Below are 25,025 nucleotides of genomic sequence, written 5' to 3'. Positions count from 1 at the left end.
TCTGTAGGAAGAAAAGTGGAAATTTTGATTATTGAGGTAAGCAAAACCAGCTTATCCCCAGACCAGTGTCCCAGTCAAGTTCTTCCTTGGAAACAAGAGGGTGTGGTGGGCAGCTCAGTTCATTTGGATGGGACAGGGCGGTTTCAGCTTTCATGAGATACTTGCAGCCTTTTCCCTTCCAGCTCCTGCAAATACCAACAGCCTGTTGAGATGGGTAAAATACATATTTTAAAGGTTGTAACATCGTCCTGTCTATGTATGAACCTGGGCATCACTGTTAACCCCTCTAGAACTTCACACCTAGGTTGTGGTTCACTGCCAACTTTAAAATTATACCTTTTGTTAAAGTACCTGCCAGCTAATGCCCTTATGCAGGGACGGAGTAGGGAATCGGCATGACTGGCTTGTGTGTGTGTGGGTGCTGGCGGGGGGAAAAGGCATGACAGAAATTCAGCAGTAACGGTGGGAAAAGGCAGAACTTTCTGGCGCACAATTCTCCCTGGCCAACAGGAGATGGGGAGCCTGGCGGGAGGAAACAGGCTGTTGACTAAACAAGTAGAAGGTCCCAGACTGGAACTCCCTCATGCTTCCCATCCCTGCAGCTCGTTTGCACTCTTGCTTCCTGGTGGACTTCTGTGAAGAGTCATAGGGAAGGACAATAAAGCAACTTCAAAAGCATGTGGAGCTTTATGTCCCTAAAACGGTGGTGGAGAGGTGTGTGTGAATCTCCTCCAAACTGCGATATTCTTTGTCATCACGACATTGGCAAAGGCTTGTCCAGCTCTGACTGGGGCCTCGTGCAGCTCTCTGGGAAGACCCTCCTCTCTTCCTTCCATCATGTAGAAGGAGGCGCAGCGGGCACTGTGGCATGTAGCCTCCTCCTGTACTGGCACTGATGCTGCAGGTAAAACTCTTCACCTCCATCTGTCTGCCTTCCCTTTGCAGGGGCTTGCCTAGATCAGGGATCCTCACGGCAGCCTTGGATTGCAGTTGATCCTGTCTATGCCAGGCATTGCAAACAGGTTAGTTAAAACATAGTTCTAAATATATTTAATCTGAGGTGATAGGTATATATTCTGAAACGTGAAGAAGACCTTCTGTTAGGCTTAAACTTTGAGAGGAGAAAACAGTTCAGAAGTGGTAAGTAGCCTTGTCAGTGTAGCTGTATCACGGCCTGTAGGTCTCCTCATACCCATTGCAGGGGTGAATTGCCACCTTCTTCATTGCTGAGAGCAAGCTCTTGCACCCAGGTTTAGCCAGTGATAGATTTCTCATTTATGAGCCTCCATGGTTCTAAGGGAATTTTGTATGGTTTGAGTTCTGCAGGTGCTAATTTGATATTTTGATTTGTTTGGGGGTTTTCTTTTTTAATTCTCTTGACTCTTCACGAGGGAATTCTTCCAGCAAGTTTCAGGTGGGTCTGCTGACTGAATTATTTATTAAGTAATCTGCAGCATGCTTGGTGTATTGCACACAAAATTGATGTGGTGTCTGCACCACCACGTTCACACTCTTGACTCAGATTTTTCCAAAGCCTCAAAGTAGATTGCCTCCAATTCTTTCTTCATCAGACCAATAATGATCTCCAAAACAATGTCTTGTAGTTCTTCTGAACTTAATAGAAGCCCTCTGCTATCAGTAAGGCCTCAGGCTGCCCAAATGCTCTCTTGTTAATGGACATTTAAAACATGCTGCCTCATAGCACATGCAGCAAAATACTTAACTTTATTGCACATCAGCTGTGACTTGATTACTCTTTCTGGTAGAAATGCATGTGATCCCTCCCAGCTAAGGACCTGAATTAACAAGTGGCTTTGCGCGCAGGTTCCTTGTGGAATCAAAACTTTGAGTATCTTCATACCCTACAAATGCAGTTCATGCAGCGACTGAATAAGTGGAGCCTGCATGGGTGTGCATTTAATCTAGAGGGTTCGTTTTCTCTAGCCACAAAGCAATCGTAAGCGGGATGGCCAGGATCACAGCAGATGGCAGTGGTGGAGCTGGGAGTGGGGCTTGGGTGAACATCGCTCTCTGACTCTGTCTCACTTTGTTTGCAAAAAGAGCCTCTTGTCTCACGGATGCTATCACGGCACATACCTCCTGTGTCAGCTCGGTGTCAGCCCAGCATCCTGGCATGCACTGAGCCACTCCGCAGAGTATTTCTCATTTATCTCAATGCCAGAAGTAGGAAGAGGCGATGTTCCCAACAAATAAAGAACAAGATTAACTTCAGGAAAAAGTTGTCATTGCTGCCTCGGTGCTGACACCCTTGGATAAGCATTGCTGGAGAAATGGTGAAGTGTGGCAGTTGTCCTGGCCACACTTGTCCAGCTTTGCAAACATCCTCTTGCAATGCTGCAGTTGCTTTGGTGAGGAGTTAAAAGGTGCGGTTGGAGCTGGGAATGAGATCCATTACAGAGCAGATGCACTCTTGGAAGCAAAGCTCGTGTTTATTCTGTTTTTCTGCATGCTGTGCTTGCTCCAGAGGAGTTGCTTCTGTTGAGAGCGCTGCTCTATACAAGCTAGTCATCAGAAAATTTGTATCTTAAATACCCTGTGCAAACTCCAAGGGGTGCCTGATTATCAGCACAACACACACTTGAGACTGCTGCTTTGAAGTGTGGCTTTGGGTTTGCTTCTTTTTACAGACAGCCTATAGGTTATTTGCATGAGTTAATAAGGCAAGGGAGGAAGAAAAACACATACAGACTTGGGGAGCACAGTCTGTTTTGGTTGAAAATGGTCTCTTCAGTTTTCTGTGAGACGGCAGCTGCTTGTCAGGTCTGTGCTGACAGAACTTTGAAGCACGCTTCAGTAATCTGTCTGCATTTCTCTGCTTCCCCTTGCTGTTTCCAACATGCTAAAAATCATCAAAACAGTGAAATACTGTCCCGCGGCTGCAGGAAGAGGAATGAGAATGTGTTCCCAGTATCCAATCATCTGCTTATTCTGCCTGTTCTTAAGAATAGAATTTATTGAAGCAATTTATCCTGACTAAATGTGATATAAATCTGAGCACATGTATGTACATACCAGTCATATTCTGTAGTGAATGAGCAGCTAAATCTTTCTTTAAAGAATGAGTGAATCCTCCTGACACTTTGCAAGATCGAGTAAACTGAGGTTTTTGCCATGTGTTGGTTCCGATTTTTTTTTAATAGAGCTGCTTGTTTTGCTATCAGAAGTAGCTGGCAGGCAGCCTGAAATGCCATTGGGTTTTTGCTTTGTTTTCCTGCTCTCAGTTTCAGTTAGTGTTATCGAAGCACTGGGAGTGACAGCTGATCCATTTCTTTAATTTCCTAAATAGCTTTTCTATACATTGGAAGCATAAATACGAGGTAGAGAGACCCCTGAAGTTCTTCATGTTGGCGAAGGCAGCAGGCTGCTTAAGTGACAGTGGTAAGGACAATCTCTGACCTCTGTTAATTAAAAAAGCATAGGGTTGGCTGCCCTGTGAAATACAGCAGTCTCCCTCCGTAATAATTATGCTGCGTGTTTAACAATAAGATTTGTTTGTTGATGGAATAAACACATCCCTAACCTCATCCCACGCAACTGAGTTTAAATGTAGGAGGGTGATTTAAACAGTCTTCAAACACCTCCAGCACCAGCCTGACTTTGACAGGAAGGGGCATAACAACTGTCCTCTAAAGTTTTGTGACTTTGCTGCTGTCTCAATGTCGTAGCTCCTAACTTGAAGCTGCTTCATCACTTGACAGTTGCTGAATGCGGTGCTGGACTGGCAGAGACTTCTGGGGTTTGTGATTAGTTTGAGAACAAACTGTAAAAACTGACGCCCCAGGCTCCCTTTGTAGACCAGTTCACCAGCATACCTGGCTGCAAGGACTCTTGAGAGGAGCTTTCAGGCTCTCGCGTGGCCTCGTGCTCAGCTTGCTGGAGGTACGTATGGTCACGCCTGGTGCTGCTTACACTCTAAGTGCCGTTCAAACACAAACCTGTGAGCCCACCAAGCGCAGAGTTGTGGCCCTGGCTTTTGTAGGCAGGTAACCTGTTTGTCAAAGCCTGCACAAATCGTTGACTGAATAGGAGTTAAGAATTCTGGAACTAATGACACATGCTTCTACCTTCAGCTTGATAGACAACACTGGCTGCAGCTTCTGGGAGCCTGGGCCGTGCCAGGAGCCGTGGGACAGATCCTTGTCTCTTATGGGCAAGGAAGACGGGTGCACAGTGAGATGAGTGATGATGTGACTGTCAGGAGGGGGAAAACTAACGCCCAGGCTGCCCAAGACAGCAATATTTGACTTTTATTTGGTCTGTATCCTGATACGATAGTCTTACCTGCCACCATACTGCACAGGTGATGGTAAAATAACTCTAGCAGTCATCAAGTTGATGTGTCCTTTGTCTGATCTGACTTCTCTGGTTATTTTCTTACAGAGAGAGTTGTAGTGAGGCTGCCCTCTGCTAGGAGTGGGTGATGAAGGGCTGAGCACTCTTGACTCATTCAGAGCTGCAGCGTTTTGTGCAGCTACCTGGAAGGTTCGGTTGCAGTGGTTTTTGGACCCCAAGCACAGGTGACAAAGTGTTTAATCAGTTCTGTGCTTCTCTTCTTTGCGGTGTCAGAGAGTTGGTCTGAGCAGTGGTTTGGTACTACAGGAAGGTTTGGCCTCTTCATCCCTCTTTGCTGGAGGCTGCTTTTGCATGTTAAAGCTTCCTGAGGAAGCCTGGGTTTCTCTGTGCCTTCAGAACAGGTCATACGTAACAGCAGCTCCTGTGTCCACTGTTAGATGCAGCAGATGCATGGAAGTCAGCTACGTCAGGGCCTGAAGGAGATTACTCTTGGAGGAGGATCAGTTTGCTGTGGGTGGAGGTGAGATCCCAGTTTGTTTAGCAGGCAAGAGCAATGGTTCAGTATTTTGGTTTCTCCTGGTCTAGAGCTCTTGCAGAAGTTCAGAAGGATGGTACAAAGAGTCCTGTCTTTAACGTGTCCTTGTCTTGCTGTCATCTGTGCCTGTGTCACCTCAAGGCTAGCCTTCGCCAGGATTTAATCTTCTGGTGAAGATACGGAGCTGCTGTTATCTCCTGCGAGTTCTGCAAGCCCCTTGTCACTTCTGTGGGCTTTTCTGAGGGGGCTGCTGTTGTGGGTGGATGTTCCTGGCCATCTTTATTGCTTTTATTATTACGCTCGTCCTATGCTAGGGAGCGTTTTGGCTGCTCGCCTGTTCCATTTGTGAGAGGGCTATTTATCCTTTTGTGAGTTCGTGTTTGCATAGGCCATGCAGTTTTGCTTAAAAAATCCAAACATAGTCTAGTGTAGTGGAAGTCTCTCCCCTTTTTGTGGGAGAAGAACTGGCAGCTGCTTTCTCATAACTTTTGGTTGTTGCTGATGTGTGCTGCGGCTGAGCCAGTGCTTGAGGAGGGGAATTCCACCTCCTGTAGCCACCCATTTTAGCTGCACACTGCCCTAGCATGTGGCAATAGAAAAATAACCTTTTTTTTCACGTTGAGCAATAATTGATTTCGGTGTCTTTTTCAATAAAAGCAAAAGGGGACTGTTCTCTGTAGCACATGCATTCACCCTCTGCTGCTAAGTTGCATTCTTGGAGCACTTTCTCATATAGCTCCTAAAAATAACAAGTCTCCCCACCCTCTTGCTGCTGCTCAGTGCGTGTGCATGTATTAATGGTTAGAAATGCAAAAAGCTAACTAAAAGAGCCTGTGTCTTCGTGAACGCGTTTTGGCCGCATTCGGGTTTCATTTCTGCTCTTGGCTGTAGCAAGCTGACATGCGTCGCTGCAGCCAAGTGCCGAACTTGGAGTAAGAGATGCTGGAAGCAACATGAACAGCCAGAACATGTTCGCACAGTAAACCCCCTGAAGAGATAGCATTTGCTTTATTATAGCTTTTTAAAATCCTGCTATAAAAATATCAGTGGGTGGAGGGAACCATTATTTCTTGAATTTGAGGTGGTGGGGGTTACTTTATTTACTCTTATTTTTTATTAATAAGAATAGCTTCACTTGTAGCATAATAGGACTGAGTGTTTTGTTATCCTTGGCTATAATCTGTGATAAACTACCCCTGCCATCAGCCTTGTAGTTTACCCACTAGGGAGCCAGATTATTGCCTTGTAAAACGGAGCACCACTCCTATAATCCCTTAATTAATTAAATGACAAATTTTAGTTCTCTCCCATTGAAAATATAACTTGTACATAGAGAGGACTTGGATTTATTTGATCACTTCTTGGTTGCACTTTGTTTTTTTTCCTGTAGATTGTCACTGTCTTTGCTTATGTGTCTGTGCTTTCTACTGTAAACGCTGCGGGAGGGCGAAGCAGGCTGGGCCCTTCCTCAGCACCCGCTGTTGGGGGGGGTCTTTTGTAGGTCTTTGCAGTGCCAGGTGGTCCTTTGTGAGAGATGAGCGTTGTGCCTATCTTGCAGGTGGTGACAGTGAGCTGGGAAAGTCCTGTGGCCCTCCGGAGAACTGCTGGTGGGCCCTGGTGGGAGCCCAGGCGTGGAGAGCTCCTGCTTCTTCCCTACCCACTGGCCCGCACTGTCTCACTGTCACAGTTCCCAATGAGCCCTTCTGGTGTGACGCAGCACCTTCTCTTCATACGTGAAAAATTGACTGGGCCCTCCGAAGTCTTATTCAAACTTGGGTTGCATTAATTTCTCTTCCCTGATTGTGTCTAGGGCACAATGAGATCCTCCTTCTCTGCAAGCACAGCATTGATTAATTACAGCCCTGCAAAGGGCAGCTTCTGATCTTGATATTTTTAATTTTTTTTGGCTTATTTAACAATTTCCTCTTCTCTCCTCTCTCCTCAGCTTAGCTCAGCTGCATGAAATATGGGAGACGACAGGCCGTTTGTGTGCAATGCCCCCGGCTGTGGACAGGTACGTTTACAGTATACTTTATTGTGAATGTGTCGTTGTGAATCAAAGTGGCTGTTTTATCACTGAGGCAAAGAGTTTAAAGCCGGTGTTTTACGTGATCACTGGAGGTAATCAGATCAGAGGATTTGCAGTGTGTAAATCCAGGTTATGAGCAAGTGCAGGCACTCCAAAGTAATGAAATCTGCCTTGCTTTGTGGCGTATTGTTATTCTGCTGGTGTTTTCCGTGAGACCCATCCAGCCCAGAGAAAACATGCTGATCTCCTGTTAATGTTTTCTGATAACATTGCTCATCTTCTTTCAAGGCTGTTTAACCAAAGGACAGATATTCCTTCTCTGCTGGGATGAGTTAGCAGCTATAGCATATTCTGTAAAGCAGCTGAGAATGTGACAGTTGATGGTTGGTGTTATGCGAACCCCAAACTGCCGTAGTCTATTTTGGGCTTGCAAAAAAAAAAAAAGACGACCCATTGTGAATTTTTCCTCTGCGGACAGCATGCTAGAGTTGGCTATGGCCTTGCAAAACTTTTTGTCCCTTTCCTAGGGCAAATGCTTATTGCTCTGAATGAGTCACATCCCCTTTTCAGTCATCCGACCTTCCTCGTGGGCTCGCCTGCCTGCGAAGGCACCTTCCCATTGCGTTTTGCTTGGTTCTGCAATGAAGCTAACGCTTCCCCAAAGCTGGGTTCAGGGTCACTCCGGCACTCAGTGGTGTCTTGGCAGCTCGCACGCCGTGTTAATGGGAGGAACAGGGGGATTGTGCAATTACTGCTGGGGCTGTTTTAATGGGAGCCATTAGAAATTGGGGCTTCTGTGGAAGTACAGCCCTGTGGAGAGTCCAGGGAGAATTCGGTTTGTCTGTTCTGAAGCATTTGAACCTCAAAATGCTAAGATGCCTTTTGTAGGGGAAGGAGGGGGAAGGAATTGTGGCTTTTAATTAGATATTAAGTGCTGTGCACACAGTTTTCCTGGCTGCAACCGTTGGATGTCAGGTTGCCAAACTGTTATGGCTGTGACGCATTTGGGAGCTCTAACCGATCCCAGGGCACTCACCCCGTCCCCTGTTCCCCCTCAGTTCTTCAGTGTATTTAATACCTTAAATGTCTCTTGTGGGTCTCTCAATTGAAATTAAAGATAATTCTGCGTCCCCAGGGCACGTCCTCTGAGACTGCATGTGAATTCTGTGACGCATTTATTTTTATAGCACAGAAATGGGTCAAAAATCTCATCTGGTAACTCTTGGAGATGGGGGCTCTTTAAAAATACACAATTAGGACTTCTCAGCTTTTTGATCATTCTGGCACTAGTCTCGTCTGAAGCATTCTCTATCCGCTTGCAGGTGATCTTCCTCTTCCCCCCCCCCCCTTTTTTTTTTTTTGTTGGAAGCTGCTTTTTATCTTGAACTTCTTTGCCTGTGAAATTGTGCAAGTCATTTATAAAATGTATTAGCTGTATTTGAGCACTTAATGATGTGAGGACTTCAATCATACAACCTTAAAATCGGATTCAAACAAGCAATTAAGGCAAACAACAATGTATTTAAATTTAATCTCCCACAATCTCCCACAAATGACATATAAAGGTGGTTGCTTCCTCCTTTCGCTGTTCCAGACTGCTGCTTATGGGTAATTCTGACAATTCTTCATGTTAATATTGAAATGTTAGAATCCGGGTAATTCATACCGGTATGATTCATTGTGATCTAACCTGACCTCATGCACAGTTTCCTAGAACGTCCTTCAATACCTGTTCAAACCAGAGCATGTATTAAACAGTGATGATCCAAGCTTGATTTAAAATATTTCCAGTGATGGAAAATTCACCACAGCCCTTGGTTAAGTTTTTCTAATAGTTAATTGCTCTCACCGGTAAGGAAAAATTATGCCTTATTTCCAGTCTAAACCTGTTCGGCTGCAGCTTCCAGGCTATGGAGCTTGTTAATTTTTGTTTGTCAGACAGAAGATCCTTCCCATCAAATTTGTGATGTCTGTAGGTGTTTGCTGATCGACCGAGTCATCCCTTAAACAGTCATTCAGACTAACTAAATACACAGAGCTCTGAGCATCTTCCTGTAAGTCCTGGTGTCTTCTGTGCATTTTTTTTTGTCCTCTAATATGTACATATCAGCTTCACATTGAAGGTTTTTAAGAGCACTTACAAATCCAGCTCATCGCTAACATGCAGCAGTACTGCCATAGAAGTGCAGTGGTACCCAAGAGCTGTACAGACAGTCATAGAAGGATCATCAGCTAAAATTAATGTTTGGTGAGATGTGCTTTCTGGGGCAAGCAGAGTACAATCGCTGCGACGAGCTGGACAGGGTAGAGCAATTGGTAGCTTTGAATATTAAAAATAAATCCAAATTTGAAGTTGGGGGGCTGGTGGTGACCAGCAGCTGTCTGCAGGGCTCAGCCTCTGAAGCACATGCTGCATTGTTTCCCCCGCAGCTCGTGCTGCCTTTTGGCACTAAACCCTGACCCTTGACAAGCCGCTGTGGATCATCCCATCAGACATGGCTTCTTCGTGTGAACCTATCTTGGTTCATTCCCTCATTCCTAAAGATCAAGACCCCTGTCTTCAAACATAGGGGGCAAGAAGGGAGGCATCAGCTCAGTGTGTTCTGGTACAGAGACATCCTGACCTTTCCACAGGCGCTCAGTGCCTATGGATCCCATCAGAGTCTGTGTGATCCAGAGGTTTGAGCTTTCCGGGGGGTAATTGTGTTTTCTTCACCCAGGCACACAAATGCACTCTCAAGCAGTGCTGTATTGCTTACAGCACGGGAAACTTTTTTTCTTTTTTCCCCAGCTCAAAAGCCAGCCAGACTGTGGCTGGCACTGCAGAGGGAGACTTCCTTGCAGGATTAAGCCTTCCCCCCCCCCCCGCCTCATTCTTTTAAGACCTTTGGGTGCATTTTGCTTAGGAAAAAAGCCGCTTGAGTGGGAGGATGTCGGTGGCTGTTGAGCCTCTTGGGTTATCAGGGTCAGTGGTTTTGGGATAACGCCAGGATATTGGGATTTATCCTTTTGCTGCTGTGGCTCCAGCCTCTGTTCCTTTCTCTTGTTTATAAACCTCTGATCCCGTGCCCAATCCATTAGCAAGTTTTTATCCCTGCATATTCCAGTTCTTTTGGATACTCCTGTTGGAGGGGTGCGCTCTGGTTTTGGTGGGCTGCTCCCATGGGAACTGGCTGCTTTGGTCCTGAGTAAATTGGGATGGGCTTCTGGATTTTACTGTCAGGTGGGCCAGCAGGTGTGGGGACAAATCACCCAGTCCTTTTCTGCTGGCTAAAATTAGTGATCTGCCTCTTGCAAATGCTGGGCTGAGACACACAGTAGCATAGGAGGTCGCGGGAGAAGGGAGAGCAGAGCCAAATTAATTTGAACAGGAGACTGGAGAGAATTACTGCAAAGTCAGTGGTGATTTTCCCCCTTAAAGGAAAAAAAAAAATATTTTGCTTCCCAGTGTAATTTCTTTGAACCATTAGCTGCTGCTTTCCCTCTGTAGCTGGTACCAGCCCCGTTTTTTTTTATGCTGTATGCCCTTCTTTCCTCCTTTTCCTTCACTGCTTCTATGTAGAAAAAGGCTGTAAAGCTTACTTTTCAGGGAAGCGAGGAGGGGCAAGAGGGAGCGGCCACCGAAAATAGATGAGCAGATCTTGCTGTACCCCCCATATCATTGCAGCTAGTGGACTTCCAGTGGGTATGTAAACATGTTTTGGTTGCTAGGTCTTTAATGGTTGTTATTTTTGGATTCTGTATGTGATCGCTTCCCAACAGTGAGTCTGCTGTGACACAGCTGACTTCTAAATGTGCTGCATATACTGCTTTTAAAAAAGATTCTTCTCAAGGTCATTTATCTGGTTTCTTCTCTAAGAGGACAGGTGACATGTTTTTCCCCGAGCCCCTCTCCCCGGCCCTCTCTGCGTAGATGGAGAAGAGCTATTCTGCCACGGGGACGGGCCCCCCTGTGCCACTGTGGAGGTGAGGAGGGAGGCAGAGGCAAGCCCCTGCCTCCAAAATGTCTGCAGGGGATGTAGAGCAATGCCTCAAGTAAGGCTTTAGTTGAATCTGTTAAGTGAAACTAATCTGGGGGTGGTGTGTGCTGCTAATCATTATTAAAATCTTCTAATCCCATTTAAAACATACTGAGTGATGAAAGGTGGCCTTAGCGCAACCAAGTGTTGGCTGTAAACTTGAGCATTGCCATTAAAGTTGAAAGGTATTAACTAAGTCTGTATAATGAGACAGCTCTGACTCATTAACACAAGATAATTAAAACTTCGGCCGTCCTGTCTAAGGCATCTAGAGCAAAGGTCTGGAAGGAAGGTGGGAGCTTTGGATGCTCCAGTGCTGCTTCATGACCATGAGCTGGTGGTGGCAGAGGGAAGTCGCTCTCTGTCTGGCTCTGTATCCTCCCTTCTAAAATGGTGTTAAACCCTTCCCGGGGTGCCTGGTGGCTGATGTGGGCAGGCGAGCTGGCAGCGTGAAATGCAGGCTGGTGGGGAGACAGATGTGCCTCCCCGGCAGTCGTGCCTCTTCTGCTCCTCTCCTGAAGGCTTTGGGAGTGCTGGATGCTTGAGGCTTTATGAAGTGTCATGATGGAGGAACATCTTTATTAATAAAACTGTTTGGTCCACTCCTGTTGCCCAAACTAATGGAGGGGCCATAATACCGAATATATTCTACTGGGAGCAAGACTTTCCCGAGCCCCTGCCTCCCCACTCCATGCCGTTTCACTTTTATAAAAAGTGACACAAATCATCACTCAGGTCCTAATTCCAGTGCTACAGTTATACAGGCCATTTCCTCAAACAATCGTTTGCTTTTTAAACCCACCCTTAATTTAACAATTTATTCCCCTTAAACCCATGCCACTGAGGTGATGCTCGTGCAGTGTCCAAGAAACGCGAAGCCCAGAACTTTCACGAGGCCAGAAAATGATTTTTCTTCTTTGTGGTTTATTGTATCCTCTTATCTTGTCATATAATAGAAATAATGTTTATGGCATTGAGGCCTCAGCATCACTTGGCATTTAACCAACCTCAAAAGCAGTTTATTGCTTTGTATACTCTGCCGCCATGACCATTATCCCTTAAATCTCTATTGCTTTGTAATATACGAGGCAACAAATGGCTTCTGCGATTGGTTAAATGTGGAACTGAAGCTAAGGTGTGTTTTGTAGCTTGTATAATCCAAACGAATATAGATTATTCCTTTTATATGAGTGCTGGTGTAGAGAGGAAAAAATGGCCCTAGTCTCTTTCCAAGAAGCGGCGAGCTCTCCTTGTCACGGTTCAAACTTTCAGGTGGCCCAGGATGTGCATAATGCCTTGGCCGCTCGGAGGTCTGCCTTGGGATTTCCAGCCCTGGAGCTACCCTGTCGGCAGCCTGAGCTACGATTTGTACAGTTTATCTTCATCCCGGTTTCAGGTAGGGACCAGCTCCACCAGTGCGAGGAATGAGTCTTGTCCCTGTCTCTGCAGTTCTGTCTGTGACTGAATGCCCTTTGTGGAAACAGATTGTTCAAGACGAGCCATTGTGATTAAGAGGCAGAATAATACAGTGAAGCAAGTAGGTAGGTGTTGTAGAGCAGCCCAGAGGTAACGAGAAGAAAGTGCCCATGCCCATTTGCTTTACAACAAAGCATCTTTCTCATGCTATAATTTCAAAGGTTTGCTTTGTTACCGTCCTTCTCTCCTTCCAGTTACTGCATAAAGCAAAAGGTAAGAAAACATTCCCCGTCTCAAAGGTGCCAGGAGCCGCCTCTACTCGTGTGAGAAAATCCAAAGGGATGTCTCAGCCCTGCTGGAGCTCCCTGCCAACCCTGGCTGGGACCACGCGTGCGCAGGACACGAATGTGTTCGGTTTCAGTATGAGCGTGTACAGAAAGGAATACTTGTGTGTTGATTTAACAGCCTCTTTAGGGTCTGCCTCTTGAGACTTTGTTCCTGCAGCTTATGAAGGGAAGCCAGACAAACTGCCTAAGAAGTTCAGAGTTAAAATTGATTCTTTGAGAAACTTCAGCCCAATTGGCTACCTGCTGTTAGAGTAAACAGGAATTTAAATGGTTATTAAGCAGAGTTATGACACCCTGTCCTCCAGTAGAAATTGTTACTGTCCTGGCACAGGAACTGAGTGGGACTGGACTTGGATGCTGGCACAGGGTGTTTTTCCTAAAGAATTCAGGCTCCTAACACCCACTGATTTAATGAGGTAGGAACCGTTATGTCTTTGGAAATCTGAGCCTCATTAATCAGGAGAATGGCTTCTGTGGAGCAGGGTGGGTAGTGTCTGTCACCCTGGACAGGGCTGGTGAGAGCGGCGAGCCAGGAGCAGGACATGCAGTGGCCCCTGCCAGGGTTACGTGGCACAGCTGACATCGGGGTCTCGGCTCCAGGGGCCCCCAGGTGACCTGGGCACCGGGATGCCGTGGGGCTGGGTGCGGTGTGTCACTGGGGGACTGAGGCCAAGGGCTGGATCACACGGGAGGCAGATCCCATCCACCTGCAAGCCCTTGCAGGTGGCCCTGGGCCACTGAGACTTCCCCTGTGTGCCCAAAAGGCTTGCTCCCCACTGGGGTCGAGCCACGGCTGACGCCCCCCTCTACACCAGCCAAATACTAAAAGGAAAAACTGTGGATGTTAACGATGGAGTGCGAATAAAATCCTTCTCGGAGCTTTTTGTTATGCTTGGGCACAGATACCCCTTGTCTGTAGTTAGCATGCAAAGTCACGTATGTGTTGTGTCCCTACTGCACCCAAATGATTTGAAGAGCTGAGCCATAAACTAGAGTTTCTCTCCTGTTTTTTAAATTGAAGGAAACGTCTGAAGCTCTGTGGCAAGGAATTCCTAGCTGTATACGCCTGCTTGCTTCACATCTGCAGCTTTTTATTTGAAGCTGCCACAGCTGAAATAAAATTCTACAGAGAAACATCTTGGTTAAAGGTCTTCTATTATTTTCCAGGAATGCAGGTTTCCAGAGTTAATTATTTATTTCAAATTAAGGCCTTTACAGCTGCAGTACCTGTACATTGTACGTCAAGCACAAAATGGCAGATGCTACACAAATCTCCAAGCGTTTACAGTATGTAATGGGTCTGCGTAAAAGTAGTGGTTGGTTATAGTAACTCTTTAGGTTGTTAGCATCAAAAGAAGTGAATTAATTTGAATTGTAACTCATGTATTGTCAGCAGAGTAAAATGATATCTCCCACCTCTTGCTGAAGGTATTTTTGGAGGTGGGGAGGGGAAAGCTAATTTTGAATAATAATAAGCTTGAGAAGGCATCTGAAACCAGTAAACGTTTATTTTTTACACTCCTATAACTTAAAAATGGCCAAACCAATTTAAACCAAATTGGATAATAAAAAATATTGCTCCTAGGCTGAGCCCCTGTATGCCAAGTTCCAGCCTAGAATGAATTTTTATGACCAAATTATAAACCCCCTAGAAATGAAGGTTTAAAATGGAAATGTTGACAGACCTTTAACTACAAAAGCACTATAATAGAACTTCTTTTTTTATAAAATGGCTGTTTTAAAATATAATTAAGACTTAAATATTATTTAATAGCAGCATTTCCTGTAAGTTAAAATCTTTATCATTCCTATGGCTGGGATTCATTGCCAGTTCTGCGAATGCCAGCTCTGCTTTGCATTTGAAGCACGCGTGCAGTGCTGAACCGACACAGACACTTGTCTGTCAAATGGAAATGGGTCTGGACAGCTTTCCAAATTCCCCATTTCTAAATAAGAGCCTGGATGCCAAAGGGCTCACTGGACCTCCGCACAAATCCTGCGGTGCTGGGAAGAAACTGCCACGTAAGCCTCTGCCAAGGACTCAACTTTTAATAACGTGAAACTCCGGTGGTTCATTCTTTGCAGGCAAACATGTTTGCATCCCCTCTGGCTGACTAGGTATTAATTAGGAGTTGTGCTTTTAGCGCGATGGCTGCTTTGGTGTTCTCAGCACATGCTGACAGCCTTTCGGGGCACTTTGGAAAGCTGGGGACTGAGCAGCCGGTTTGGCCGTGATGAATCTGGAAGCCGCTCACGCTGCAGCGCAGCAGCTTGGAGAGCTGTCCTTGCCAGCAAAAGAAAAGGCTTTTCTTTTGCAGGGGCTTTGCTCGGGCTTCTCCCTGCTCCCAGAGGGATGCTCTGCTCTCCTCCCGCTGCCCGTTCTACTGGCGCTGGTGCAATGGCCTCGTGCCATGGGGCAGGATGGTGCTGCACAGCTGTCACACCCCACCCAGTGTGGGGCTTGGTTTTCATCCCTGCCCCCTTGCCTGGACTCACCAATTCCTCTATTTCGCTGCCCTTCTTTCCCCCCCCCCTTCCTCACGTGAAGTGCTGCTGTTTAAAAATAGCCCCTGGATGGCTGCGGCAGTGCCACAGATGCAGGGGCTGTTGCAACACCCGGTTCCTGCGCTGGCTTGAAAGTGGAACTGGCAGCGGGAGAGCACCAGTTACTGCATGGTGTCCTCTCCATTTTCCTGCTGCTTTTCTTGCTTTCTGCTCTCCCTTTTGCAGTTGAATAAGCTCCCTGCTTTTACCCCTGCTGCTGCGTACCTTCTCAGCTCAGCCTTTGTTATCGGGGATGCTGACAGCAGGATGCAGAGACCTCTGAAGTAGTCACTTTAATCTGTTGGGGTGATATGTTTTGTATACTTTTTTTTTCTTTTTAAAAAAATGGCACTAAGTAGAAAGCAATGTAACCTGGAAGTTGGGAATGTTTGTAGGTCAAACTCTGCGATGCTACAAGCACGCTTGTATGTGCAGGCGCTGTTGCTTGCCCTCCCTCTCCTTCCTCGTGGAAGCCGCAGGAGTTGCTCTCCCTTCCGCAGCCACGCGTGAAGGGCTGGGTGTGTAAGAGCAGCTTTTCCCTTCTATTCGGGGATGGCCACAAACTGGGATGTCCACCCCAAGGCCATTCGGGGGGGGGGGGGGGGCTGTTTTTTATAAAGGGCAGGCATTGAAGCAAAATTTATCTGGAAGTGACAATAGACATTTTGGGCTGTTGCAGTGTCCTCCTGTGTGTGCTGTGCGTGCAGCGCTGGGGTTTGACTGGCAAAAGCTCTCTGGAAGCGGCAGTGGACATGCTCGATCAGTCTCTGTTGCATTTTTCACTAGAAACCTCCCAGATCTGGTTGATTAAATGTATCTGTGGGGGTGGGTTTTTCTGTGAAGTAATTGCTTACTAGCACAAATTGGTTTAACGTGTATGTAGAGGAGGTACGTTTCAACTCATGTTAGTTCCTTTCCAGTTTGGATTTTCTCAGAAACAATGGGGCTGTGACTTTGGTTTCTTGCTCTGGAGATGCAGTGAGGTTTGGCAATAGCTTTTACATTTCTGTTTTGGTGAATGGCTGTTCTAGAACAAGCCCTCATTAGGATTTCTTAGCCATATTGGCTGCTGCAGCAATTAAAATGAAGAAATAGCTGCATGGTTTTCCCCTCTATCATCTCAGAGATGCTGTGCCGAGGCTGCAGAATACCTAATAATGCCTTAAAATATGCACAAGCTGGCTTTAATGCAGGTCCTGTCAAAGAAAACATTATCAGAGGATGAGCCGTGCTGCAAAGCGTCAGCTCACTGTCCACCGCCGCCGTTTCAGGCACGCTCTCCAATCGCTTCATTAGCATACTTGTTCATTTTGGCGTAAAAATGGAGTATATGAGGCGGCACACAACTAGTAAACCTATTTCATGTGGCAATAGAATGGCCAGTAATGGATCTAATTGCCCTTTTGGAGCACCTCTTGTCCCAAAGGATTCTTCAAGCGGTCACAAATCACATCAGAAATGCACCTACCACGGAGCTGTGGCGCTGGGGACGGTGCGTTGCTGGTCCCCTGTGCAAAGGGAGCCCCTCCTGCCAGTGAGGTGGGGGCTGAGAGCTCGGCGGCAGCGGCACGCTTTTCTTCAGAGCCGCTTAAAACTTCGTTTAACCTTCCTCATTTCAGAGGAAGGGCACCGAGTAGCGCCGCGGGGCATCGAGCCTGATTTCCAGGGAAAGATGGACTGTTAAGCCATCTGCTTTTTGATGGGTGGTTTGCAGACTCAGCAACTATAAATACATATACGTGTAGAGACAGGGCGCACGCCAAGATGTGTTCCTATATAAATAGTCATATATGTGTATCTACATTTATATTTACCTAAGCACAAACGTATCCTGGCCACCAGTCGCCCTTTACTGGGGCCATTTGATGGCCCGTGCTGGGGCAGCGGGAAGGAAAGTCAGCAGCAGTCCTTGCTCTGGACATCGGTGTAGGAGGGCACCCCCTGCTTGAACAGGGGCCTCGAAAGGTGCAGGGGGGACGCGGGTTTTGCAGGGTGCCCGCTGATGGGCACGCTCTCCTCTGGGCTTGCTGCTGCAGAGACCTTCTCGCTGTTCTCGCCTCCCCTGGCAGCACAAGAGCCCCCTGCCCATCTCCCACCTGCAGCGCCAGTCGGTTGTGCTGCCTGCAGGCTGGCAAAGCCCACCCAGGCCTGGAGGCTCTCAGGTGCTGCTGGGGTTCTTTAATGATTTAAATTTCTGTTTTGTTTTGTTTCTTACTGAGCCATATCCTCGCTTTTCCCAGATGATGGGACGGTTTCCACTTTCTGCAGTGGAGGGGAACGAGGAGGGAGGGTTTCCCCTTTCTTGGGAATGTGATCAGGGCTGCAAAAATACCCACAAAGGAACATGGCCATGTACTTGCAGGGAATGGTTTCTTCTCTTTTTGATTTAAGGGCGTTTCACAACCGTGGAGTTTCTGCTTTGAATGAACTAATCTCAGCCCAGTCCTTACCTAAAGCTCTTGCTCTGTATCAGAAATGCAAACTGCGTGTGCTGCTAGCACGAAGCCATAAATTGAGCCAGGCTCTTTTATTAACTTGAAATTAGACTCATCTAAAAGCAAGCTTGTGGTCTTGAGCTTAATAGGAGCAGAAAGCTGCCGGTGGCTGCATGCTCCTGCAGCCGAATGCAAACCTGCGAGTGTTGCCATGTTGACCGTGGCATGTGAGTTTAACCTCATATGATCTTATCTCGAGAACTGCAAAACCTGTTTTTCATCCGTGCTGTGTGGCAGCCACTGTCCCTCGTAAAGCAAATGAGAAATAGGGCACTGGGTTTGGAGGGCTGGGAGGGAGGCAGGTTGGCTGGAAACAAGGAAGACATCTTAAGGTGCAATCAAAGCCAGTCGTACACTCAGGATTGAATTCTTCCTGCCTCTTTTGAGCTCTGGGTTTTTTCTTGGCCAGTAAAATATTTCCTTATGTTAAAAACGGTCTTTTGAAGACATGACTGTTTGGTTTTGTGGGTTTGTTGGTTTTTTTTTTTGTTGTAGTTGTTCAAAGCCTTGCTTGCTACCTGTCTGCTAAATGCCTGAGAAAATTACAAATGCTTTGTATTTTACTGCACAAACAGATAATTTATTTCCCAAGTGCGGATGCAGCCTGTGGCTTTGACAAAGACCCCGTTATCATGCTGTTGCGTATACGTTTAATTTTCACGAAGGTATGTGAGTTTGCAGGATTTTCTGCAGATTTCTTGCATAAAATTCAGCCAAGTTGCTGCTTAAGGACAAAAACCCAAGTAGCGGGGACTTGTTCTGGGACTTCCATCTCCTTCCCCAGCAAAAACAATGCTGAGGGGGCTGCTTTTGATCGTAAGGAGAAAGGCAGGCGTGTTTTCCTTCAGCTCCTTAGGCCCTGGGCAGAGTTACTAGTAGCCAACAAGCCTGTGACTTGGTTTTATTTCAATATCTAAATAACCAGGGGATTTTTTTTTTTCCATAAGCCCGCTTCCTCTGCTCTGTTCTCTAATCCCAGATGCAACTGAGCTTTGCAAGGACACGAGTAGGCAGCCAGAGAGGGCTCTCGGCAATTGGAAAGGCAGCTAAAATCCTCTTTTATTCTCCCAGGGATGCTCGCCGGGCATTGTTGGATGGTGGAGGCCGCTCCGCCCCTCTGGCAGCCAGGCCGGCACGGCTGCTGGTGCACAGCGGGGCGTCGGGTGGTCCATGCAGCTCTCCTGGGCGGTGGCGGTGATGCCGGAGCGTGGGTGAACAGGAGATGCCGTGTCCTTACATACTTGGTGGGAATCACCCTCCCCCAGCATCTCATTGCTGGAGAGCAGGGTGGGAAAAAACCTTTAAGCTGTAATATCTCAGGTCCTTTCATTCTCAAATCGCACATGAAATCTCTAGAACGTGGAGCTGTGTGTAGAAGGGATTTCTAGTCATGCTGGGGTTTTTTTGTGCTTTAGGGGTTTTTGGCTAACACTTCTCTCCCCTTGGTGGTCGCTGCTTTGCACGAGAACCTTCCTTAAAGAGTCAGTTCTTGGGTTGAGGTGTTAAAGCTCACCGTAAATATGTTTATTTCTAGTAGTGCTTTTGACATGGGAGGAAACATGAGGTTTGTAGAGGACCGATGGATTCGCTGGGCAAACGCTGCGTTATCCTGCCGCTGGGGGGGTTGCGGTGCCGTAGCTGCACAAAGGACTGGCATGTGTGTGTCAGAAAAAAAAAGTACCTTTAGGGCTTTTTCTTCTCAGTGCGTAAAGAACGGGGCACGTGGCCGAGCTGCAGAAGCCCCCTTTGTGTACAAGAGGTAGCACATGGGGATTTTTTTTGTTTCTTTGCCACGGTTCACCCCTTCCCTGGGTTGGTGGTACTGTCTGGACAAATTTAGGCTAAAGCAGGTCCTGGGTGTGTTGGCAGAAAAGCAAAGGTCCATGCAGGAGAGAGCTGAGCTGTCAGCTCCGTAACATCCCTGCCGTTCTTGAAAGATCCCCTGCAAATCTCCTGCCATGGTAAATCTCGGGAGGAGCGTGGCATCCTGTTTATTTAACACCTGCTTAATGATGCAAGCTGAGAAGCTGCACTACCACTTTCCAAGCACTTGTACCAGCTGTTTTGCTCAAATAATTTTTTTATATGCCGGATTAAAACAATAAAAACATTAAAGTCCTAAAATTCCCCCTGAGAGTAAACATCTAGACAATAAAGAATTGTGTGTGTATAGGGGATGGGGTGGGAGAGTTTTGCAGCAGTGCAAAACAAGCTATAAATTAATCTCAGCAGTAAAGCCTGCTAAATTAAACCATTTCATAAAATGAAGTTCTTGTAAAATGTTGAATCAGTCTGTCTTTGGGGCAGTTAAAGATTTTTGGCTTCTTAACTTCTTCAGGTTATTTATTAATAGTGGATGTGCCTTGTGTAGCTGTGTCAGTCTCCGCTTTTAGGCAGAGAAGAGGTGTTTATTTTGGGGGATAGACAGGGAGGGCTTTATGGTCACTAGAATAATGGGCAGGAATTCAAAGCATCACCTGTCACGTTTATCTAATTAAATCCCCTTAATGTGGGCTTCAGACAGGGAGATGAGCTGTTTGGTCTCAAAAAAAGCTCATTTATAAGAATAAATATTCAAAGGAGCGGATTTTAAGCAGTCCAAGCTAGACTTAAAAGTAAGGAGCCAGATCACTCCACTGATGTCTGGCTCGTGTGTATCTTGCTGGCTCTTTGCTTTGCTTTTCTTGTTGCGAGACTCCTGCCTTCCCCACTTCTTCTACTGCCCCAGACATCTGCAAAGTCACTGTGCGATGTGTTAGCAGATACTTGCAGTGCCGGAGGTACAGGTGCGAGCTCTTCAGTGCACAGCATCGCTGTCAACATCTTAATTCTGGCTTCTGCACTTGTAAAATCTGCTAATTCACCTACTCGCTGGGGTATTAATCCAAGCTTTTGTTTCTGTGGCTGGGGGAGGTGTTTCCTGCATGCATTTTAGGTATTAAAACCAATTTGTGATTGCTGTGTTAACTCGTCTCCCTTTTAAGAGGCTTGTGTGATGTTTGCTATAAACCTCAAACATTTGTAAGCTTTAGAAGAAAATTAAATGCATTTTGCTTTGACTGCGTGTGAAATTTTATTATCTGCAGCCCATAACGTAGGCGGAAAAATTGTTAAGACCCTAAGGATGCGAGTAAAGCGATTTTGGTGACCTCAGCTGTATATTTCTACATCGCTGAATCATCACCCAGTTGGCACCTCAGCAGGGGCAATTGCTGCTTGCGAGGCTGGGAGCACCGCTGGGGCTGGGGGGAGAGCCGTAGATCAAACAACGTGGGGGAAAGCTTATGGGAAAGCTGCTTGCGTTATGCTTGGCTCTATCTCGTCTGATTTTTCTTGCACTTAAGAGTTTATCCACTTAATTTTTATTAAGGGCTGCAGGAAAGTGGAAAGTGATGTTAGAGGGGTTTACCATTAGCTAGGAGCGGCTGAGGAGGCAATTAGAAACGAGCGAGAGCTCTGGGCTGGTGCGAATTGCAGCTGGGGAGTCCGCTTCAGCGGCAGAAGGGCTTTTGCTGGGGATTTTGTCGGGTCACTAAGTACGCAGGCAAGTGCCAGAGAGCTGGGAGCGTGTTAATGCACTCCTTGAACCTAATCCTGTTGTGTAGACGGCTAAAACCTCCCTGTCGTGAGCTCCTATAATGGCAGGCGTTGCGAGGCGTTTGGAAACGAACGTGAGAAGAGCGAGGAGACTTGCTTCCCCATAAACCTGACCTGACTTGCTGGGGAAAACTTGGCACCTTTTGAAAGCCGGTGCAGTTGCATAATGCCTGCAGATGATCTGGGGGGGGGGGGGGGGGGCGGGGAAGGATCAGGATCCTTGGTGCAGGAGATCTCCCAGCACTCTGGGTACAGGATGGAGTCGGGAAAAGAGCTTGGAGTTGGACCCCTCTGCAGCAGTCTGCTCTGAGAAATCATAAATCTCGAGAGAGAAGAGGGTCACTGAGAACCTCATCAGGGTGGGAGCAGCAGCGCCACGTTAATATGCCCATAAATCTACCTGTTACGATAAAACAGGTGGCTCTTCCAAGAGGCAAAAATAGTCAAACGCCCGGAATTTTTTTTTCCCTACTGGTGCCTTTCTCCTTTTAAAAGCTTAATTACCATGGTGCGCTGACATCTGACAACTTATCATGGGCTATCACGGTCCTTTATAAAATACAGGACTTAGTTTTGTGTCCGTGTCTGGAAAGCAGGGTAGAAAAGGCATAAAGGGGCTCTGCAGTTTGGCCAAAATCCTGGGAGAAAGGGGGGACACAAAGAGGGGATGCATTTTCTTATGTGGCAATTGATGCGATCGTTGCCAGAAAGCTGTTTGCTGTAAGGGCTCCTTGAAATATAAACAAAGGAGCTGCAGGATGGGGTTAGTCATGGGGGGAAATCATGCCCTAGGATGAGATCTGGGAGGTCTGTAAATGAGGATGGATGGGAAGGGGTGCAAGGGCAGGAGTGGCTTTGCCCCTGCGGGAGTTGCTGCAGGGGTTTGGTGAATTCCTTGGACTCCCTTTTCACATCCTGCGCTGGGAGGTGTGGAAATGGGAGCTGGGCAAAGGATCACCACTGAGTTCTGCAGAGCGCTCGTACCCCTCAGCACGAAGGGGGCCAGACCCTTCCTATTTCTACAGCTTATTTCCAAAATGCCCCAGTCGCTTCTCCAAGGTGGCCGAGGATCCATAAATCTAAATTTGCCTCCTGCATTTTGTCCCTCTCCACTTGATGATATCCCGTCTACCGCTCTCAGTAATGACCCTCCCCATTTTTAGAGTGCATGAGTGCGTTTAAGTCGTGCCTGTGCACCAGTTACGTGGGTCTGTGCTTCTTTAGAGCTTGTTCCCTCGATCTAGCAAATGCCAATGTTAAAGAGGAAACACCCCAAGCCTCCAAGCCACTGGAATTCTGCCTTCATTTAATGTGATGTCCTCTCCAGGCTGTTGCTGTTGGAGCTTCCCCAAGCGAGGTCCTTGCACAGGTCCACAAAACCCACCCTGTTTTTCAGGCAATAAAGCCTGTAAGGAGAGGCTCGCACACCGTGAATGGGTGGGTGCATACCCAATATCGCTAATGAATTGAAGGAAATCAACCTTATAATGCGTAAAAAAACTGAATGGGGACCATGGCATCCTTTTTCTAATTGTAGTGTTGTTCAAAGGTCAAGGCTGAGTCACGTTGACTTTTTCAAGCTGCAGCATACTGGCACAATGAGTGCTTTTTCCATTGGAGCGAACTTTTTTTTTTTTTTAGGATCAGCTTTCTCGTAGCCCTGAAACAATAGTGCAGCAGAGAGGATCGTGTTAGCCTGGTGCAAGGCATCTTCCGAGAGGACAACCACCAAACCTCTCGGATGAAACCAAATTTAACCTCTGCTGCCTTGGCCCTTGAGAATTTGCTTTCGAAATGACCGTAAGGGGGTTGGATTGGAGTTGAGGGACCAGCTGTTCGGAGCAGAGTCCGCTGCTGGAGTCCTGCTTTCCCAGCACAGCTTTCTCTTACGCTCACCCCAGGGTAAGTACAAAAAGGGAGGTATCGCCGTCCCACGCGTGGGCACATCCTCCCCGCAGCGCTGTCCTGCTGCTTCAGGACCCGACTGCAGACCCTTGCTCCGACACAGCTGCGCTGGGTATCTCGAGATCCGAGGGAAAGCAGAGTCCTGGCTTTGGCTGAGTTCTGCTGGCTCGAACCGCTCGCTTTCCCCGTGCCTACATTGTGAAGCTCGCCTGCCTGGCATGGATAGCGCTGCTTTGCTGGGGGAGCATCGCAGTGTCCCCGCCAGGTGCAGGGGACGTTCAGGCTGCAAGACCCCCCCGTTGTCACCCTGGGCTTAAGGGCTGCGTTTGCACCGAGGCCGAGCACTCGACTGCGATGTATGGCTTGGCAGGGAGCAGGGAGCCAGAGCGGCTTGTACCACGGCACTGCTGGAGCTGCATGTGCGCCGGCACCTGCTGCCAAAGCCTCTCCAGGCCCGTGCGGTATTGACAGACTTGGCCACTGTCCAGAGACTTTTTAAGATCCCGGTGCAGCCTCCCAAAGCACAAATCCTCAGCCCTGTAGACAAATTAATCGACTCCAGTTCACATTTAATTATTTTTACACATACATTCTTGTTTCTCGGGGTATGCAGAGAAGGAGTTTCCTGTTACTCTTTTCTTTTCACTCTATAAATTATCTCTGGCATGCATGCATTGCACGGGGCTTGCTGCCGATGCTGTTTGTTTGCTGAGAAAGAGTCTTTGCTCCCAGATTATTCATTCAGGAGCTGTGGAGCGTTCAAGGCAGGAAGGGTGACTCATTTGGTAAACAGCAGAGGCTTGCAGGGAAAGGCAGGAGCACAGATTGGGTTTCAGTGGTAGATCTGAAGCCTTTGGTGGGGGGAATTTTTTTTTTGTCCTTTTTTTTTTTTTTTTTTTTTTTTTTTACCCTCTCTTCTCTACCACACCAGGTAGAGCTCCACGGCCTCACAGTTCGTTCTTTGCATTGCGTGAGGGCAGGCCCCACAAATAACACGACAGCGCGGCTGCATAATTCACCTTTTTCCTCCTGCAATGCCACATAACTTCCTAAAGTGCTCAGCCTGAGCAGCTCGCTGCGGTAGGGCAAAGCAGGAATTTCACTTAGCCCGAGCTCCCTGCCCACCACCTTGCCTCTGCCCCTGTTCTTGCTCTCTACTCCCCGGCTCTTGTGATGGGAAGAGATGCTGAGCTCCTAATGAATCACTGAACGCCCGCGCTTGAAATACAGTCAGGGAAACAGCTGTAATAGCCTTTGTTAATATATATTTTTTTTTTTTTCCTGCAGTGCTTCTCGCATGGCTCCTGGTGCTTGCATGCGCGGTCGGCTTCCTCTCCTAACACCCTCGTGAAGTATGGTGCCTTTTCCCTTTTTATTTGCTCTGTCTGGTAGGTAGGGGAAAAATTGATGGCTTGCCCAAGGTCACACTGAAAACCTGTGGTGCTGCTGGGATTCGAGCCGGGAACGTAATAATGATTCACATCCACACTGGAGCTATCTGGGGGTTCCCATGGGGCAGGCGCGTATCCATAGGCACAAGCTGTGGAGTCGCTGACGCTCTGCAACTCCACCCCCTCGCTCACCTCCGTTAATTACCGCTGTGCCTCTCCTCTTAAGTTATGTGGCAGCGGTAATTAATACATGTATTTTAATAACCTTCACTTCTACCGAAACAAGGCTAAAAATGCTCCACCGTGTGGAAGTAAATAATGATTGCATTTCCAGGTTCTGGCTGAGCGCTGCCAGCTTTGTGTGGCTGTGGGCAGGTCCCCGAATCCCTCGGCTGGGTAGGTCCCCGCATCCCTTGGCTGTGCCTGGCTGCAG

At 47.3% G+C, this 25,025-nt stretch overlaps 1 protein-coding gene across 7 annotated transcripts in view; it reads left to right on the top strand.

Moving 5' to 3' along the window:
* The window catches only part of LOC119159344 (cyclic AMP-dependent transcription factor ATF-7), a 69,717-nt gene that overhangs the window by 14,173 nt on the left and 30,519 nt on the right, over positions 1 to 25,025 (top strand). For 2 of the 7 annotated variants that reach the window (XM_037412058.1, XM_037412062.1), the window contains exons 2-5: positions 946 to 1,022; positions 3,308 to 3,399; positions 4,402 to 4,538; positions 6,795 to 6,863. In XM_037412058.1, the coding sequence (XP_037267955.1) occupies positions 6,816 to 6,863 (48 nt within the window). In that variant the 5' untranslated portion in view covers positions 946 to 1,022; positions 3,308 to 3,399; positions 4,402 to 4,538; positions 6,795 to 6,815. The other 5 variants (XM_037412063.1, XM_037412059.1, XM_037412061.1 and 2 more) reach the window with 5 other exon arrangements.

The sequence above is a fragment of the Falco rusticolus genome, chromosome 19 (assembly GCF_015220075.1).
Source record: "Falco rusticolus isolate bFalRus1 chromosome 19, bFalRus1.pri, whole genome shotgun sequence".
Classification (NCBI taxonomy): Eukaryota; Metazoa; Chordata; class Aves; order Falconiformes; family Falconidae; genus Falco; species Falco rusticolus.
The sequence above is the reverse complement of the archived record's forward strand: the minus strand, read 5'-3'. Positions and strand labels throughout refer to the sequence as shown.